Source organism: Gymnodraco acuticeps, unplaced genomic scaffold (assembly GCF_902827175.1).
Source record: "Gymnodraco acuticeps unplaced genomic scaffold, fGymAcu1.1, whole genome shotgun sequence".
Lineage (NCBI taxonomy): Eukaryota > Metazoa > Chordata > Actinopteri > Perciformes > Bathydraconidae > Gymnodraco > Gymnodraco acuticeps.
In genome coordinates, this window is record NW_022990368.1 from 1507159 (window position 1) to 1527189 (window position 20031).

General features: G+C 39.6%; 2 protein-coding genes across 2 annotated transcripts; both read right to left on the reverse strand.

The window, feature by feature from the left end:
• Nucleotides 1-1727: 1727 nt before the first annotated feature.
• Nucleotides 1728-12404, reverse strand: kifbp (kinesin family binding protein). The gene is made up of 13 exons (XM_034224329.1): nt 11891-12404; nt 11213-11311; nt 10787-10866; nt 10558-10616; nt 10137-10261; nt 9618-9711; nt 9253-9365; nt 5882-6031; nt 5620-5694; nt 4786-4948; nt 4477-4651; nt 4216-4401; nt 1728-3219 (listed from the first exon to the last, which is right to left on the reverse strand). The coding sequence occupies exons 1-13, from the start codon at nt 12362-12364 to the stop codon at nt 3081-3083; spliced, it is 1932 nt and encodes a 643-aa protein (XP_034080220.1). The 5' UTR covers nt 12365-12404; the 3' UTR covers nt 1728-3080.
• A 3726-nt stretch (nt 12405-16130) lies between these two features.
• mpc1 (mitochondrial pyruvate carrier 1) lies at nt 16131-19462 on the reverse strand. Its single transcript, XM_034224337.1, has 5 exons — nt 19261-19462; nt 18034-18037; nt 17776-17872; nt 17145-17277; nt 16131-16925 (listed from the first exon to the last, which is right to left on the reverse strand). Exons 1-5 carry the CDS (start codon nt 19329-19331, stop codon nt 16883-16885), a joined length of 348 nt encoding a protein of 115 aa, XP_034080228.1. The 5' UTR covers nt 19332-19462; the 3' UTR covers nt 16131-16882.
• Nucleotides 19463-20031: the final 569 nt, after the last annotated feature.

Genomic DNA, 20031 nt, shown 5'->3' on the forward strand with positions numbered 1-20031 from the left:
ATGTAATATTTCCCTTTTGATGATTATTATAACCTTTATTTAGCTCGTATATATCAAGATCTGTTCTGTACGAAAAGCTTGAGTGCAACAGAAAAAGTCAAAGTGTTATTTTAAATTCCTCCAATAGGATGAGACACTTGGATATTTTTCCATACATTTTTTTTTTTCAACATGTTACAACCGCAATATTTGTTATTGGCCTAATCTTAATCAAATACTATTCAGATTTAAATAACTTTAGGTATATTACAATAGGGAATGGAAAGAGAGCAATACAAAATAGTGGGGGAGTTATAATGATGCCTTTAGAGTCATAAACGCACACTTTATTCATTATTAACTTTAAGTGTACAAACTGTTCATGTCGAACTCTTCCTCTTTGAATGAAGTCAAGTGATATTTAATTGGTGAGGCATTCAAGTTTTAGAGGGATTTCATTTTAAAGTCTCTTCTGTCCATGTCTTAAAAACTTCTACATAAATGATATAATGTGATTTGTAACCTTCAGAAACTGCAGGTCACTTGGTTTATCAGCACATTTGCAGTTCAGTCTTGCATGTAATAACATTGAACCTTACAAAAGTATATATTGGCGGCTTATATAACAATTCAGATATTGTGCATTTACTGTAAATCTGTATTCTGTGTTAGGGTGGAACTTCCAGTAATCCCTCTTAATTTGCCAAAATAATTCACAGCACATTAGCTCTGAGTGTCCTGCACTGAGCAGGTATGTAAATGCACGTTTTGACAAGCATCAGACATGTTAGTAGGAGCATAAATGAAAGCTGGAATTGCAGGCTATGATGTGTTGAAATAGTTTTTGTTGCAAGAAAAAGCAACATGTTTCATAAAGCTATGGGACAACCAGTATTTCGCCTAGCATGTGATGTGTGTGTGTCTGTGCGTATGTTGGAGGGGTATATTGGTAACATTATGATTACATGATCAAATGAATCAATAAAAATGCTGCCAGATCTCTCGGACTATTTGCTATAATGGAGAGTGAAAGAGAATGAGGAAGCATGGACATTGGTCATAGCTTTAAACCTGACCTCGGTTGCATTTCCCCCTTACAAAGAAACTGCGTGCATATTCTCAGAAAATTGGAATCCAACATTTATCCAGGGATCTTTGCTTATGACTTTCTACCATTAACATGTATGACGTTTTGCTCTCTAAGGCATGACAACGTGTAAAACATGGAGGGCGCAACTGTTGGAAACAAACAACATAAATATCACATTAACAAAAAGATGTAAGTGTGAAACACTCAGTTTAGGAGATATTTCAGTTCAAATAGACACCGTTTTAGACATTTATCTGAATGAGGTAATTTAATAGACTGGGAAAAAAAGTGCTTCAACTCATCTGGTCCTACATTTTATATAATTTTAGCTTTTTACTCAGGATCCAGAGTTATTAAATCCACTTGATACTTCTGTTAAATGGAGATATACCAGAGAAAAACAAATCTCATTTAACACCCAGCGTCTCTTTGCACAAAAAAAGGAACATCATTGGCCTCACCAACTGTTCCTAAAAGATGTATCCATAAGTAACACTTGCTCTTTTCCATAAAGATTCGGCATATTAATAAAATATATATATTTTTTCCGTATGAACATAATGTAATAGGCATAATGTAGATTATGCCTCATGCCTTTTTTATGGAGATTGGCGGGGCTCCATAGCAGATTTGAGAAATTAGGACGATCAGTAGCTGATATTTTGTCATAGGTGTGAAGTTCTTTACTTGTTTATCACCATAACATACATTATCTGCTGTACAACAAACAAGATAACATTGTGATTCATCACAGGCAGGAAAGAAATATACAAGAGTATATATTAGAGTTCACCTGGTCAAAGCTGGGATCGGCATCATGCAGATTATAATACCTCATAAACCAACACGAATAAGCCCACTTTATGACTGTTTCTCAGTTTGCAGAAAAAGCTTCTCAGTTTTAAGGCGCAACAACAACAACCTGTCAGTAGTCTAAGCCCATCTGCACTGATGGCTGCCTATTGTTATTACCATGGTTACACTGACCCATGTACTATCTGTAGGCTTTAACATTTGTTTTAACATCAGATAGTAGCTGAAGAAACAAAAGTTCAGTGTGCTAAAGTGCTTGACAATGAGTGATAAAAAAACAAAACATGTTTAACATAGAGAACAACATGAATCAGAACTCGGTCACTTACGATAGTAAAATAAAATGAAACCAAACAATTATTATTAGTTGATTATTATCAACTGATCTCAATTAGTGAGGAAGACATTTACATGATAATTTTGAAGAGAGTATATTAACTGTGGTATTTGAGTTCAAATCAAATTTTACTTCACAGAGGAGAGCACATTTTTACAGTGTGTGATGGGTTCAAAGGTCTTGTAAATGCAGCATGAACACTGCCAAGAAAGATGTGGTTAAATAAGCAAGAAAGTCCTTCACTGTCCAGTTTCTCTAATTGTAGGGAGTGTCCACTGATTGTAAAAGGTGGTACATTTAGATCAGGGGTGGGGAACCTCCGGCCCCCGGGCCGTATACGGCCCGCGAGACCATTTGGTGTGGTCCTCGAGGTAATTTATAAACACACGCAAAAAAGAAAAAAATTAAAGAAATCTAGACCGCAAAATAAATCTTCCCGGGGGAGCATGCCCCCGGACCCCCCTAGAGGAGGTTAGGTCCCCCCCCACTTAAATCATGTTCACATGGATAGGAAACAAAATACATTTGCACACATCTTGTGTCCATATCTTTCTGTTTTGGAGGTCATGCCACAACCGAGCACGTGCATGCATACGCGAGTCATGGCAAGATATCTGGATTAAAAGGTTGCTTTTTCTTTGCACAGCATGAAAGAAAGGTGAAATTAATGGGCTGTGATTTTAGTTTTTTTAAGCAGAGGTCAATAATTTGTACGGCCCTCGGAGGATGTTGAAAACATTGAAATGGCCCTTGAGAGGAAAAAGGTTCCCCACCCCTGATTTAGATCGACCGACTCATTTTTTGGGAGATGTTACACTTGTAGTAGACAACTAGTCAGTCAGGTGAGAGAGGGGGCGTCCTTCAGTTGTTGGCGGGGATCTTTGCTTTGATGCGGTTGATTTTGAGAGGGAGCAGGCCGACCATCTCCCGACTCAGCTCCAGCTCCGTCTCCACTGTGGCCACGGCCTCTGGGTGGGAGTCACAGTAATCCACCACATATCTAGACAGGTGTAGATACAAGTGATGGTCAACACATTAGAAGGTCTCCTATTATGCTATTTTTAGGCATATATTATGGGTCTCAGATATATGAAAATATATAAAAAACATGTCTATTTTGCTCAAAATACCAAACAGATCATGCATTTTAGACATCCTTCATATCCCTCTATTCCAGCCCTGTTAGAGAACTGCAGGTTCGGGGGCCTTAGCTTGAAACAAAAAAAAGGAGGAGGGGGAGCTAATGCCTGCCCTTAATTCTACCGGAGATGAAGCAAAATGCTGCCGTGATTAAATGCCATCTCATGTTCCAAACACATCAAGGATTATTTCTGTAACAGTATGGAGCTCAAATGCTTTTTCTCTTGCCGGTTTACCACAAGGTGAGTTCCTTTTTTTATTTCTTACTTTTTTACACATACTCTCTCCAGTACAGGACATCTCTGAGTGTTAGCGATGCTTGCTAATGTAAACAAAGACCATATTACGTCCAAGACACGTCGGGCACACAATTCCTCTTAATGCGTCTTTCTGATTTCCTAACGCCTCCACATCATGTCAACCTACGCACACTTCTCCTACATTTTCAATTATGCAATCCAGAAAGTGTTTGGGTGTATGACTAGGGCTGGGTTTCCCCACTGATATCCTCAATGGATTAATTTATGATTGGATCCGACTCCAGTTAGAATACAAATATTGCTTTGATATGAAACATACCACAGAGAAATTTTTGACACCACTTAAAATGTATTTGGCAGCGCTGCCTGGTGGTGACTTCTGTGGAGCAGCCGCCGACATTTAGAAAAGTAAAATTCCAGAGGTTTGCCCAGTAGAAACTTTATTCGTACATATATTAATAGTCTAATTTCTGATGTTTTAAATCCATATTTTGGTTCATGATAATGAAGATTGAATTGAACTGGAACATCGTTTTTCTTTCCTTAAACCCAGCCCTATGTATTGCCATATATTTACAAATACACTATATTCTTACTTGTAGTGTTCCAGCGACTTGTCAAGGTTTTCCACCTGACCGGGGGGTGAGGTGCAAATCAGCCGGCTGTAGAGTCGGGCCACCCTGAAGCGAGCGACCAGAGCCGGTCGGAGCACCTCTTCCTCCAGATGCTCCGGCTGCTTCCCCTCCGGAGAACACAGAGAGTCTAGGAACATCTGGAAGTACCTGGAGAGGAGAAGGGAGGATTTCCAATATATTCAGATGCACTAACACACAGCTCCTACAAACACAATCACTCACTTGGCAGAAGCAGAGCAGAGATTGTTAAATTTCTTAATGGTGTGGCTGTCAAGAGATTCTGTTTCATCTTGTCTGTTGGCTAGCGTCAGCTTCAGGTCCATCATTTCATTGTAGGTCTCAGCCAACTCAAACATCATCTGTCTGCGGATCATTAGGTAGTACTTGGAGTTCAATTCTGTAGTGAAACAGAGAGTCAGACTCAATCAATCATGTCACTTTACATGGACATTTGCGTTGAACATTGACAACAACATATTGTGTCATCTTTTTCCATTGAAAATACTCGAGACAAATGGAAAATGCAACTACCCATGCAGACAGGCTCCATCATATCAACTCTTCGTTTGTGCATTTTGCAGCGCCGGTCCAGATCCTCTTCATAGAAAGCCAGGGATCGGAACAGAGAACTGTGATCCTGCAGGATCTCTATGTGGTCCGTCACATAGCCGTCCATCTGAAAGTACTCTTTGGCCTGCAAGATTAAGTGAAAAGACGGAGAGATTACGAAGTTTAGCAGTTGTAACTATACACTGTGGGATAAACCCAAGAGCCATGTTTTTTCTTAATGAAATCTTGGTTTTGTGCTCCACACATGATTTTACTCACTAGCTTTTAATACACAGTTGTTTCAGCATCAACTCTACCATTAATACTAACTTAAAGAGACATTTCAAGCCAAAATAGATTGGCTATTTGTTTTGATGTGTGTTGCCGAGTGTTTGAGATATTGGCTGTAAAAAATGTCTGCATCTGCGTTTAACGGAACTAGGGCAACAAATATTTAATTTGAGAAACTCAAAAGAAACTTCTCTTTCCATAAATCCTGAGCAGGCTAATCAAAATAATTGACAGACCTTATTCTATTTTTATTTTTGTATTTATCAGTTTCATGTAGGAACTAGTGTCTTTCTTCTTCTTCGAAACTATCTCAATAAGCTTTACAAACTGTGCTGGGAAGTAAAAATACATGACATAACTCAAAAGCATTGGTTAGTTAAAATGTTTAATCTTATGAGCTAGTATGGATACTTCAATAACTCCACTGCTGTTGGTGTGTCTGGTTACTGGTGTAAGATTGTCTACATGTTTTATTAGTCTGTCCAACCCAGTTTCAGTGTGAGTGTGTCAGTGGGCTTTACAAACCTGTGTGACATAATGTTGTCCCACCAGAAATATGGCTCTGGCCTCGGTGAAGTCCATTGGCAACAAACAGCGCACCTGGAAAACAGAAAGCAGAGTTTGAGCTCCTAAAATGGGTCTCGTATTTATTTGCAGAACGGCGCCCTCTGGTGACAGTAATTTTTAAATGTGTTTCCTATTGTAGTACAACATGGTCTGTAACACCAATAATTATTATAATGACTGTACAAGCAGAACCAGCAGTAGCATTAGAAAGTGTATTAACCTTCTCCTCCAGGCTAGCAATGGAGTCAAAGGTGTCTTCAGAGCCAAACAGCATAGCACTCTTCCTTTCCTTTTCCTCCTCTTCCTCCTCAAGTCTCCTCCCTCTCTTCATTTCTTCTTGACGATCTGTATCCAGCTCCCCAATGCTGTCCTGTTCACAAAGAAATTCAAAACAACAACCATCAACTTTAAGTAAAAGCCCTTACAAGTGATTTTCTTCAAACCAACAATATCCGATACAATATCTGTCCGGCAGTGGCTCAGTCAGAAGGGGCTTGGACTGGGAGCCGTAGGGTTCAAGTCCCCGACCAGACCTAAATATGGAGTGTGGACTGCTACTTGGAGAGGTCCCAGTTCACCTCCTGCCCTGCCGTGGTGCCCTTGAGCCGGACAACCCCCCACCCCTCCCATTGCTCCCCGGGGGCTGTACACTAGCTGCTTATACTGCTCCTAGTACTAGACTCCTGTTACTAGGATGGGTTAAATGCAGCGACGTGCAGTCAGGGGAGGCAGAGCCTCACCTGTCATAAGGCGCATTCACACTGCGGTACTTTTCCCACAAAGGTTCATGTGAACTTAGTTCATGTGAACTCTTTTATCGCGTTCACACCAAAAAGAGCCGGTACTAAAATTAGTTCATGTGAACCTTTTTACCCCCACGAAAAGCAGGGACTTTCGTGCGGCTCTCTTGTGAGAAAAGAGCTATATGTCTGATTGGCTGGGCGGATTGCAAACCACGCCCCGTAAAACTCCCAAAAAGTTTTGTGAAGCCGCCATTTTATTATCCTCGCATTAGCATTATTAGCATTAGCATTAGCCCAGCGCAGAAACGCAGAGAGACTAATTTATGGCAACACAAAATAAAACATGGGAGCGGTGGAGATGAGGAGGTGTCGGCGTTCTGGCGATTTACTCGGAAGGCTTCAGTAGAAGCTGCTGGGAGTCCCAGCAGCTTCTACTGAAGCCAGTCCCCAACTCCGGGGACTTCCGGCCGGGGACTTTGGGCGGCAGTTTACGCCGTGAAGTGGTTTGCGGCCTGCCAGTAAACCCAAAGCAGAAGAAGAACAAGTGACGTCAGCGGCTTCATTTGCCTAAACCACCCCCAGGGACTTTTTCCAGTGTGAACGCAATCTGTACTTAGTTCATGCGAACTAAAGAGTTCACATGAACTAAGTTCACATGAACCTTTGTGGGAAAAGTACCGCAGTGTGAATGCGCCTATACTCATAGACTGGCCATACTACAATGTAACGGAAAAACAACTAAAGAAAAACTAAATAGTAATAATAATAAAATGTCTCCACTGATCTGTGTTGTAAATGTGATTTATTTTTGATTCCAATCGCTTTTTATAGTCAAAATCAGCAAATTTGCCGAGCTCCGCTACAACTATGGGTAGCGATGAGAAGTGAGGCAGGGACGAGCTCTGCCTCACGTAAGCCCACAGTAACTTGCTGGAGCTCGGGCACTAATTTAGCGCGGGCACTTATTTTGGGAGCGCGCTCAAGCCAGTTACGGCCCGTCTACACTACAGGCATCAAAAAATCTTGAAGCTGGGCGTGTCTGAAGCTTGCCGATTTTTTGCGAGCAACGCGACCAACAACCAATCACATGAATCTCCTGCCCCCGACATACAAAGCAATAGCAATGTTAAATCCCCAAACAGGCGAAAACCTACCAGTTTCACCCACTGTCTCTGCCACCTCCCTCCATGCCTGGTTCCTCCGGTTTGTATCCCGGTAAATAGTTCTGGTCGGAAAGAACCGGGTGATTTACTACCGTAATTTCTCGTTTGGAATATGAGGAAATGAACTGCGGTCTGGCTCTCCCAGCTTGCACGCGGTTTGATTGGCTAGCGCTTGTACTGGCGGGAATTGCAAAAACGGGATTTGATTGGCTGACGCCAGCTTCGAGCAAGCATCGAGCCTCAAAAGTTGAACATTGTTCAACTTTTGACGCCGATAGACGCTCGCGATGCTTGCAACGCCTTGCCATGCTACCCACAATGCAGTTCGGCGAAGTTTGAAAATATCCTACGTCACCCCATTCAAATGAATGGGGGTTGAAAGCATTTTTTGACGCCTGTAGTGTAGACGGGCCGTTACTGTGTGGTAAGGTGAGGCACAGATGAGCTCTGCCTCACCTCAAAATGCATCACCTCACAGAAACTGTCTGGAAAGCGGGCACTAAGCGCATGCCTGTTACCATCTCACTGTAGGTCACCAATGTAATGTTTGTAGATACCTTTATTACATTTATCCTCGCCATCCATAGTCTCTAAATAACTTATTTCACGTATATGATATTTAGGCTCGCCGTACAACGGCAATGAAAAAAGCACCAGGGGAGGCAGCCATAACCTCTGCCGCACTGAAGGGGCGCACGTGAGCCCACAGGTCCTTGTTGCTACTGTTATTCTACGCAGAGACGGTAGACCAGACGCAAACAACAAACTAGACTTTTGAAACCAGAGGAAGATAAGGAGGACTTTAAAAAAAAAGTAATAGAGATTGTTGTCCAGAAGGATAGCATGGACTTCATCTTCAAGTCAAGGTAAGACCACATTGGTAATGAAAATTGGATCTTACTAAGAAAGAACAATCCAATATTTAGATTGTGGGTATCCTTTTGTTGAACGGTCTGTTTAAAATGAATCGAAACATCAGACCAAAAAAGCTTTTGAAAATAACAGAATATTTCGATTAAGGTCAGAATATAATATTTGTAAATCTGACTCTGAAAGAGTCAGTGCCTCACCAGCCATGAACCTCACCGCACGTCACTGGTTAAATGCAGAGAACACATTTCACTGTGTGCTGTGTACTCTGCATGTGTGGCACTGACCATTAAAGAGGGTTTCATCCCTCCCAATATTATTAATATTATGATTATCCTATTTTCTGTCACTAGGGGTCTCTCAATCAACACAATAACAAAGGCAGAGTTTGGTAGTTTTGTAAGGTAGTGTGGAATCACAACAAGGTTAGGACTCCTTCGTTGTTCGGAGGTTTTTACTGAGTGACATATTATCCATGTCAAATTGACAGTGAAGAAAAATGACGACACCACACACACACACACACACACACACACACACACACACACACACACACACACACACACACACACACACACCACACACACACACACACACACACACACACACACACACACACACACACCACACACACACACACACACACACACACACACACACACACACACACACACACACACACACACACACACACACACACACACACACACACACACACACACACACACACACACACACACACACACACACACACACACACACACACACACACACACACACACACACACACACACACACACACACACACACACTACCTCTAGCAGCTTCTTAGAGTCTTGCAGAATGTTGAGACAGTATTTTATCCAACATCTCGCAATCTCTGCTCTCTTCTGCCTGAGCTGCTCCCTGCGCTCGCTCTCTGTCTCACCTGGGTCAGACACAAGATACACAAACATGTTAGGATATGCCAGCAGGAATGATAGATATATCTGGATGAAGTGAGAGTGACTGAGGTGGAAGGAGTCAGACAGAGGAAGGGAGGTAAGATACTTGCACAAAGCTTTGCTACACAGCTGTGTTTGCTCCTGCCTTCCTAATTGCAGTTAAAAATGACAATAGAAACAGGGAAATATGTACGTTTGCTTTGATATGTTAATTAATGCAAGATTTAGATGCTTACTCTCCTGTGCTGCGGCCTCAGAAGGAACTTCTCCTGCTAAACCCGATATGACAGTTGCCGCTGAGAGACAATGTCTGCCTTCCATGTATCGGCCCTAAAAAACACACACACACACACACCTTTCAATACTGAAATGAATTAGATATTACAAACATGCATGCCTACTACAACCAAACTTGTATTACATTGTAATCAAAATTATTTCATGTGAAAGACAACAAGACTTTGTAAAAGCAAGGTAAAACAGATAGATTAGACAGATTAAACCATTTTGGATGAGTACAAACTCAAATTAGGGTATGGCGATAATTGAATATAATAATGAATCGTCTTTCAATGTAATAATAATTTGATGAAATCATGTATTAAGAAATGATAGTTATGTTGTCTATATTGGTAATAACCAGCACGTACTGACATGAGCAAACTATTGTCTCAAATTGATGTAAAATCCTTTTAAATGTTTCAGAGGTTTTAAATCAATAATTTTCAATCAATTAATATCCCCCCGTGCCTTACCTTAGTGATGTAATACTGCGATAGTGTGGCAGCGTTCAGAGCCCACTCCATAGGACTGAACTGATTTAACTTTAACTGTCTCTGCAGGGTGCTGTGGCAGTAGATGGCAGCACGCTCAGTTTCACCTGGGAGATAAAACACTTCATTACCATCAACCACTAAACCAGGAGCTAAACAGAATAACGCTATGCTTCATTATGATTACATAGATAAATATGTACTCTGAATCAGATCAGAAGCAGTCTTCAGACATTCCTTAAAGCAAAACATTACTCATTAGATTACATCAATTAGAGACTCTTAAGTTCAATATATATGTTTTATATTATTGAATGTATATTACATAAATGATTAAGTATGACTTTTTCATAAACCAATACATGTATACTGTTGTATTTGACTCAAACAACATCAAACTCACCAAGGTTTTTATAGACTTGTGCAAGGTAGTACATGGTATGGGTGTAGGCCAACTCAAACCTGGAAAAGGGAAGTTGGAGAAAGAGTGAAAAGGAGAAAGATATAATGGGAAGGCAGAGCATAACAGAGAAAGAAACAAAACCAGTGTTCATCAATGACCACACATCATGCAAACACTCTGTAAATGTACATACAGCTTTTGTATGGGGATATTAAAGGTGACAAATTACCTCTTGGTCCTTTCCTGATGTGTCAACTGGTTCTCTTCAGTACTGAAGTAATCTGCCATGTCAGTGGGTGGACTTCCATCCTAGAAAACATTTGTTTTAAAACGATGGCTCCTGCAGTTGCAATAATCAAATTCTCGGCTATCACTTTTGTGGTTTGATGTTGTGTTTTTTAACACCCAACAACTAGGCCACAATCCCATTTTGCTACCTAGTTGTGTACACATGTTATTCTCATTTGAGGTTAGGAACACATTTAAGTCATAATGTAGCACCATGAAAAAAAATCTGGGGTCAAAGAAACATACAAGGTCCAAAGCAAAAAACACATTTTCTTACTTAACGAAAAATACAATAATTATGTACACTATTATGTATGCCTATGATATTTATTTTCTCTAGATTTTCCATAAACCACACCAACCTTACCTCTTTCATATAACGTTGGTAGATAGATTCAGCCGTTTCAAGAAATCCCTGAGCGGTCTCCGTCTCATCGCGGCCGGCCCACAGGATGCCCAACTGGTTCTGTTACACAAACAGACAAAACATGGGTTAGTAATAAGCCTCATCTGATCTCCAACTACATTAGAATAGATATTTACTCAATTGACGGAATCGAGATTTAGTTTATTTCCAAGTAGGATTTCACATAAAGGGAATTTGCCTTGATATAAAATTGTGCATGCATACAATTAGAAATGGAAAAATAGGAACAGATATTTAAAAAGAAAATTATAAAACATTATTAAATAAAAGAAACATAAATAAACAACAAAGGACAACAATACAAAATATCACCACTTACTGCACAATAAACGTTTTAAAGTGGAACTACAGTGCAGAAATGTGCTAAATTGTATGAGAAATGTGCAAGTAATTCCAGTAGTATAAGGAAGATTTGGTAGTGTTTACTTTTTATTAAAGTGTGTAAAAAGGGAATGGTGGTGCAAACTGCTGTCCCACAGGCCTACAAATGGCATTGTTTATGATGACATTGTCAATTATATTGGGATTTAGCAACATAAATCAGTCAGTCTGTGATGTGTGGTCACACTGCACCATTTTTGTCAACATTACTGTTAAGAAAGTAATCGTTAACGTTACCCTGGCATGGATAAACAGTGACACATTCTCCGATGATACCCTGCATCTCCCCAGCAGCTTCATGCTGTTCATCAGATGCTCCTGCCCAGCGGACAGCTCCTCTGTGTCCACATGGTTGACGCCCAGGTAGTACTCCACCGCCCCGAGTTTAGCGGCCCGCAGCCCGGCTGGAGAGTCTCCGCAGAAGCCCTGACTGAACGCCTCCTCAGTCTGCCCGTCTACCGGAGCCTCCACCGGCAGCTGCTCGCCGCTCTCTCCGGTCTCTCCGGTCTCTCCGCCGCTCTCCTCCTCACCTTCCCCGGCCTCAAAACTCTTCAGCGAGCAGTATATCTCCCTGAGGAGCTCCCTGGCCTTGTATTTGGAGCGGAACGGGTCATTGTCTGGGTCATTAAGTGATTCTACAACGGTTAAATTCTGGGCGTTGGTGAATTTGTCACAAATAGCTCTCCACTCATCACTGCTGACGGACGCCATGTTTATCTTCTTCTTCTTTTTCGTTTTGACTACAGATACCACAACTACCACTCTTCTTCTCTGAGGCTTTTTTTGGTGAATTGCAATACCAACTTTTAGGTGCATACTGCCATCTACCGCGCAAGATTTTGTAGGACAGGATATTATTCTGATTATGTATGAGCTTTATTTACTGAGTGTCCTCAATGTATTTGTTGTGAGCAGTGGTGTAATATAACCAGCAGGGTCGGCTCTAGAACAAATCAAATGGGGGGGAAATCATTTACCAAGGGGGGGCACACACTGCCGTCAACAACCAACACACAAACACCACATACATGCACGGTTGTGGCACGATCACCAAAACAGAAACATATGGACATAGGCCACCATATGAAAAGTGTGCAAATGTATTTAGTATCCTATCCATGTGAACATGTTTTAGGTGGGGGGTGGACCTAACCTCCTCTAGGAGGGTCTGGGGGCATGCTCCCCCGGGAAGATTATTTTTAAAATATTGAAGATAAAAGCATCAATCTGGTGCACTTTGAGAGCAAAATGAAGAGATCTATGGATACATCTCTCAACATCCATATGAAACACAACTGTAAACAGATTTACTTTTTCTTTATGGATATTTTACTAATCACTCCCCTTTTAAATGGTATTCTTGTGTTATTGTCCTATAGTATTTCATACCCGTTTTTCATTTATTCTCTTATTCTTTAATAACTATAATGATCATATAAAGGTAGCCTATTCCTCGCAAATACTTGTTTACATAAATGGTGACCAAACCGTTTGAGACCCACTGAGATAACTTACACTAAAGTGAACTATCTAAACACTGAGAGTCCTTACCCCACTGAGCTGACGTTATAAGATCCTCTCAGTCTGACAGGAGAGGACTCTCCTCCACCTTGGTGTAGAAACAGCTCTTCATATCCGTTAGCATAGCTAGCTAACCAGATGCTAACAACAATATTCCACGTTACCGCTCGCGCACTGACAAAATGCGCTCGTGCCACACACAGAGAGCCGAGCTTGAATGAAACACAGAGACCCATGTACTTGTACTGTACTGTAAATCATATTATTTTCGATGGCTTTACTGTATAATCAGTATAACAGATGGACAGATCGCCACTGGGCTTTCATCTAAACACACAGCCACGTAATGATAACAAAACAAAAGTCGGGGTCATTGGTCAAGCAACACACCAATCAGAGAGCAGCAGTGAGCACACCTCAGGCTGTGTTTCATATAAAGAATAAATAAATAATACAAATGTGTATTCTTTATTTCTGATGTATTTCACACAAAAAACGTTTGGTGGAAATGTTTTAACTTATATGAATTTTTTTTTTAAAACGGCAAATTGACAATAAGGCTCGTTGGGGGGGCACAGTGACTCATTTGGGGGGGCATGGCCCGCGAATGACCCCCCATGACGCCGACCCTGATAACCAGTACTCAAGTTGTAAAAAAAAATCAGGGGGGATGGTGGATTTTATCATATGGGGACATAATTTGTGCTGATAACCCGCAGAGGGTGGGAGACCAACCAGCATAAAGATAATTATTATACTCCTAAAACAACATGCATGTTATGGATGTTCAGATACTCCTTTCATTGCTCTTGACCAAGGCACCTCAGAATTAGAGTCGGTCCCCGGGCTGCCATGGCACCGCTAACATTTAGGGTCAAATGCAGAGGACAATTAGTGCAAAATCTTTTTTTCACTTTAATTTAAAGGGGGGGAGGGGATACAAAAATGTGGTTATAATGGAAGTCTATGGTACAAATCTTGTAGGTTAACAGTCCCTCATTTATTATTCAGATGGATCAACTGATTATACTAATAATAAAGTCAAAATAGTTTTTGTATTTTTTCAACAAAGCAGTTACTGGTATACGATCAAAACTGGTATCTAAAGGGTTACATTTGTATCGTAATTAATTAAATCATTATGTAAATTAAACACTTCATGAAAAAAATTTGGAAAGAAATTAGAAAAATATTGATCCGTCATCATTTTATTGCAGTTCAAATACAAATATTGTATGTTAACATTCCCAATGTTACTTTTTTTAACAGGGCATTGAGTGCAAATTGAAATTGTTTACAAAATATGAAAATATATTAAAAGATTATACAGATAATACAAAATAGGACCAATGTTGTCAATGGCTGCCTACTCCACTCTCCCCCATCTCATAGAAGTTTCCAAAGATTTTCATAATCATGTTTTTTGGTCTCAATTTTTCTGGCTCTTGCTTTCGGATTGTTAGCTAAGCAATGGCTTTGAAGCCAAGTCTTGACATATAATACCTCTGGTCTGAACTTGTTCAGTGGAGGGCCAACACACTTGATGAAAATCAAGGCTGACATGCTTTTTACCTCTAGGGAGCTTCTAGTTGTGGTTAAAATGTTCATCTGACTAAACCCACGTTCACACTCAGCTGTGGAGATGACCAGAGTGTTCACTGCTTGAAGGAGGGGTTTCAGCTCTTCTGGGGCTGGTGGTATCATTTCATCAACAGTTTTGAGTCTTACCAGCTAGCTAACACGAGAGAAAAACGTAGCTAAACTCCAAACTAAGTTATTATTGCTGCTTATGTCCATAGATTTCACCTTTGGTGAGTAAAGTAATGAGTAATGACTAAGATTACTGACTCTTGACTTACCTGAAATTTTATTTTTAGTATTTTTAAATATGAAGTCCCTCAGATCGCGTTGTCCTCCTGGTCGCTTAGCCATTGTGATGACCTTACCTGCGCTTCTGGCATCGATCAAATAGGCGCATCACGGCGCTCTGGCGCCCTCTAGGGCACTCGCATAGCATAGCGTCAGTGACTTGGTAAAAATGTCATTGCGTGTGTGCGTGCTCCCTCGCCCACAGTATTTTACTCAAAATGCGCAAAATTTATGTTAAAATAGCAGTAATACCAGTGCCACGTTCATTGATCAAATGACATAAGGGATGGAAAGGGGGAATGGCAGTTTTAGAAGGGGGATGATTTTGACCGTTTTTATTTCAGGGGGGATGCCATCCCCCCTCAACTCGAGTGAATATAACAAATTAGTTTAGAGCTGCTTAGAACAATGCTCAGGTAGGTACTTTACCAGTGTTTCTATGTTTTGCTTTTCTTTACCTCTAGATAATTTCAGGGGGATATATTGTACTTTTTAGTCAACTCCATATTTTCGTATTGCTTCAGAATGGTCACGAGTGACATATGATGCAAGGTTTTTGATTAAACGGTCCAACAACCTATAGCCTGCATTAAAAATAACCTCTTTAACAAATAACAATATTACCGCAAAAATATAATAGGCTCTATAAGCAATTTAACTGCATTTGCTAATAACACTTATAGTTTTAGCTAAGTAAAAGTGCAGGATGTTTGACTAAATAGCCCTAAGTGGTTACAGGGTTAAAGGATTAGAATCGCTTTTTGACAACTGGTTTTGAAGATATTGATCGATTCCTTTTTATTGAAATGCATAAATAACCATTCATTTCCTGTAATTTGATTGGTATCTTTTAACTTTGTTGAAAACAGTAGTTGTTTTTATTCCAACATGGCATTAGGTTGAAGAGCAAAGTGGTGAGTGTAAATACACAGCCGTGTTCATTTACCAAGGTAGAATATCTGACTTTGTGAAGGACTCATTCCTGCCAATGAGTCATGGAACATGACTTTAAAACAAAAACAATTATCAGATTAAAAACAAAATCACAAAGCTGAACTTTAAAAGAATAAATCACTCACTTGCTTAATTGTGTTCAACTTGGTTAAAGCCAGTTTATTTGGACAACGCCAGAGATTCAAATGAATAATTAGGGAAAACTAATGTTTATTATACAATGACAATAAATTCATGTGAATGACATGAGAACAACACACAGTACATGTGTTGGTCAGCACTGACAGAAGCAGCTTTTCTTATTTATTACAGTGTCATAAAGCCATATCGGCTCCTCATACACATTCTGTTTTCATGGTTCAGCTTAACATTTTACTCCAGAGTAAAACAAACAAAGAGCTTAGCTCTCTGTGTGTCCTCGGCATTTAAGTAAAGGTTGATGAATGAAAGTGCTTAGCAAAGTATAATGTGCCATGGTGTGGACACATTTGCACAAACTGACCTCAGGCTGAGTTCCCATTGACATATCATTATTTGTTCCATTAATAAGCCAGTTAGAAAGCAACACAAATATTATTGCTGATTACCTAAAACGAGTGTAACAGCCAGTGTGAAAGACAGCTAACTGTCAGACTGGTTAGCTAAGTGTACATTCACCCATATTATATTTTGTGTCATGATGAATTAAGCAAAAATGTAATTAAATCACAGCAGTTTACTCAAATTCTTGAAGGAAAGCAAATTCTTTTTTTCTGTCTGTGTAGTAAAAAGTGATTCAAACTTGTGAGGATGATCAATCTTGGTAACATCCGGTTTAAATGGCGAAAGTGGCACAGCTTCATTGAGATAACATGTTTATATTCAGTAGTTTTAATGTTCAGGTTATTATGGCTGTTGAAGCAGTTGGGCGCCCTTCTTCTTGTCCATGCTGCAATGAAAAAGAAACAGTCAGAGTGCTTACATTTCTCTTTTATTCCTTCACCTTAAATGTCAAAGATTATAAAAGGATTTTGGACATATGTTTTTTTATTCTAGGTCTCATTATCATATCATATCATAACAGAGTAAAAATCTGAAAAAAAGCGTTTCATGATACATGATCTGTTCCTAATGACAACAGGAAATACCACCATAAATGATTGCTTACTTGTATTTAATGAGACGACTTCCCTGGATAAGCTGTGCAGACTCGTTGGTCAAATGGCAGGCGAACAGCAGCCAGTTACGTGGCTGCACCTTGTAGGCGAACCTCATGAAGAGCAGGGAATAGCAGGACAGAGCTGAGAGGATGGAAAAAACACAGGCAATGGTTTATTTAAGTGTTTTCTTCTCTTAAATCACTAAGTGATTGGCACTGATTTGTTATAATCTATATACTTTTTGTATTTCTTTAACATACTTTATTACCATATATTATTAACCATATCAAGTCTAAAATGTTCCTGCATCACAGCAGGTTCAATGCAACATCAATAAAGACAAATATTTATTCTATTCCTATTTGTTTTGATATACTCCAATAAAGACCTGATGTTTTGTACAACACATTGACCAAGTTTTCAGTTCCTTTGAGGCCTTCTTGAATTCAGAATGTGAGGTATAAAAGAAGCAGTCAAATAAAATATCTAAATACCTAAAGAGAGAAATTGCAGCTGTAGTTTACAATCGTTTAATTCTAAGAAACCTTGATAAAATGTTAAGCTGACACACCAAACCCTAACACAGTTATCCATAAATGGTTGTGTGCTCTTGTGTGTCTACATCTGGCTTTATCTTACCAAAGGTCATCCTGCCACTGATTATCTCAGGGCTCTTCTTCATATCTGTGAAGGCGGCTATAGGAAGACCCCAGTTTGCGATTGGACCCCAGAAATGCTGTACAGATAAACAGAAAGGGACAAATGTAGTTTTAAGCATATGTAGGTAGGAAACAGAAAGCTTAAGCTAGACATAACCGAAGGGAATCACAGATAAGGTGATACGCAGATAGAAATATACTGACAGCAATAAGACAAACAACAAGGATGAGTACTTACTGTGCTTTTTGACACGTTGTTTTTTTTCAGGGCCACATAGAAGAGAGAAGAACATAAATAAGATATGAGATAGGGGCCAAACAAGAGCTGCTGCCATGCAAAACAGAACATAGGTCAGTTTCAGGACAGATACATTCACAAAATATGACAAGCAAACTGCTACAATTTAAAAAGCACGGCTTTGCAGGAAGTAAAAAATACTTCTTTGTTCCATAATGAATTAATAATGAGTGAGGTAACATTTAAGTATCTGGATGAAAACATTACAAATGCTCACAGTCCACTGTCTTCATAACACAAACTAATCTGTGTTTTCTACACAGAACATGCCACCACAGAAATCCTTGTTCCGTCAGAAAGCCTCCCCTACAATTACACTGTATTTATATAACCTTCTAAATGTTTTACTAACTGTTAAAGAAAAATCTCTTCAAAAAATAACCCCCGGGGGATAACCATTTTCATCTGTTATAAATGTCAACAAAGATGGCTACTTGCGTCACTGTGTTACAATTTAGCCTTTAGCAGTTAGCGCCAGGGAAACATGCACACATTATATAGTAGTGCTCTCTGCTTAGATGGGTTATAGCAGGTTAGGGTTAAAAAGGATTAATCCCTTGGTAAAGCTCCCTGCAAGTATTAACAGCACAAACAAGCCCCATATTTACTGGCTACAGCATTTAAAACGCTCACAATAACTATTCAATAATATAGTATATTAATTGGAATACTGACCAACTTTTGGTAGTGTAAGTACATTTTGATGCGTATTATACATTTTTAACTCCAGAGAGTATTCCTACACTGCGGTATTGCTACTTGTACTAAGATATCTGAGTTCTTACTCCACCAATGTTAATGACATACCGTAATTAGTTAGATATGCTTTAAAAAACAAGTTTATCCACAATCTTCTCTCAATGTATTGGCAACCTCACAAACTGGAGACACAAGTTAAATGAGAAAGTCGTATTAACGTTGAATAAAGAGGCGAGCAAATGTCCTTGAAAACTAGCAGACAACTGAGATAAACAATACCATTATAACACAATTAAACAAACACATTGTTAACAATTGTCATTAGATTTTATGAAAACATATGTTGGACAGAACACGGCAGTAAACCAACCCCTTGTTATACCCCTCGTATGTCACACGACAGCCACCGGAGCTAACGCTACTTTAGCATGAGAGCCAATAGAAAATATAACAGCTTCATTTACATACCTCATCAAATATTCCCTGAACTCCTTGCTCTTCATGTGGTCGATAGCTTTCCGTGCAATAACCGCTGCCATGGTTTAACGTTGGTGTGGTGTGTTGTGTTTAAGCCGAGATGAGCACTGTTTCTCTGCTGAAGGGCGACTGAAAGCTCAACTCAAAGGACGACTGGTGCAATTTCCGACCACAACATTGGCGCTTTACGACACTGTCGCAATGACGCAGCGCTACCTCAGTCCACCATCATGGATGTATAATAAGAACCATAGACAGTTCACTTTTTTTTCAAGAAAATATATAAACATCAATGGAAGCTTCCATACATAACTTTTAAAATGCATGATAATTACTGTTTCATTGAAACCAAAAACATTAAAAAAACTAAACATACAATATTTTTGGAAGCCTTACAAGAGTGCAGACTACACAAAATACCTAAATATTTGAGAATATTTCCACACAAAAAACGTGTTTGCATTTTTCATCAATTTTCTCTTTGACTTTCTCTCTTCAGTAAGATATTATATATATTTTTTGCAAAATAGGGGACAGATCCTTTTCCTTCTGCTTCTGGTTCAGGGTAATCTCTTTAATTTGTTTCTATGAAATGCAAAAAGAAAAACATCCATTTAACTTGTGACCAAGATGCTCTCATTCTTAGTAAGGAGCCAGTTCTCACCACTCCCTGTACAGGCGTACCCTCCAATCAACACAGGGGAATTATGACATTTAGCTGTAACAAAATCAGTCAAATGGAAATTACAGTAAGTTCCAAAG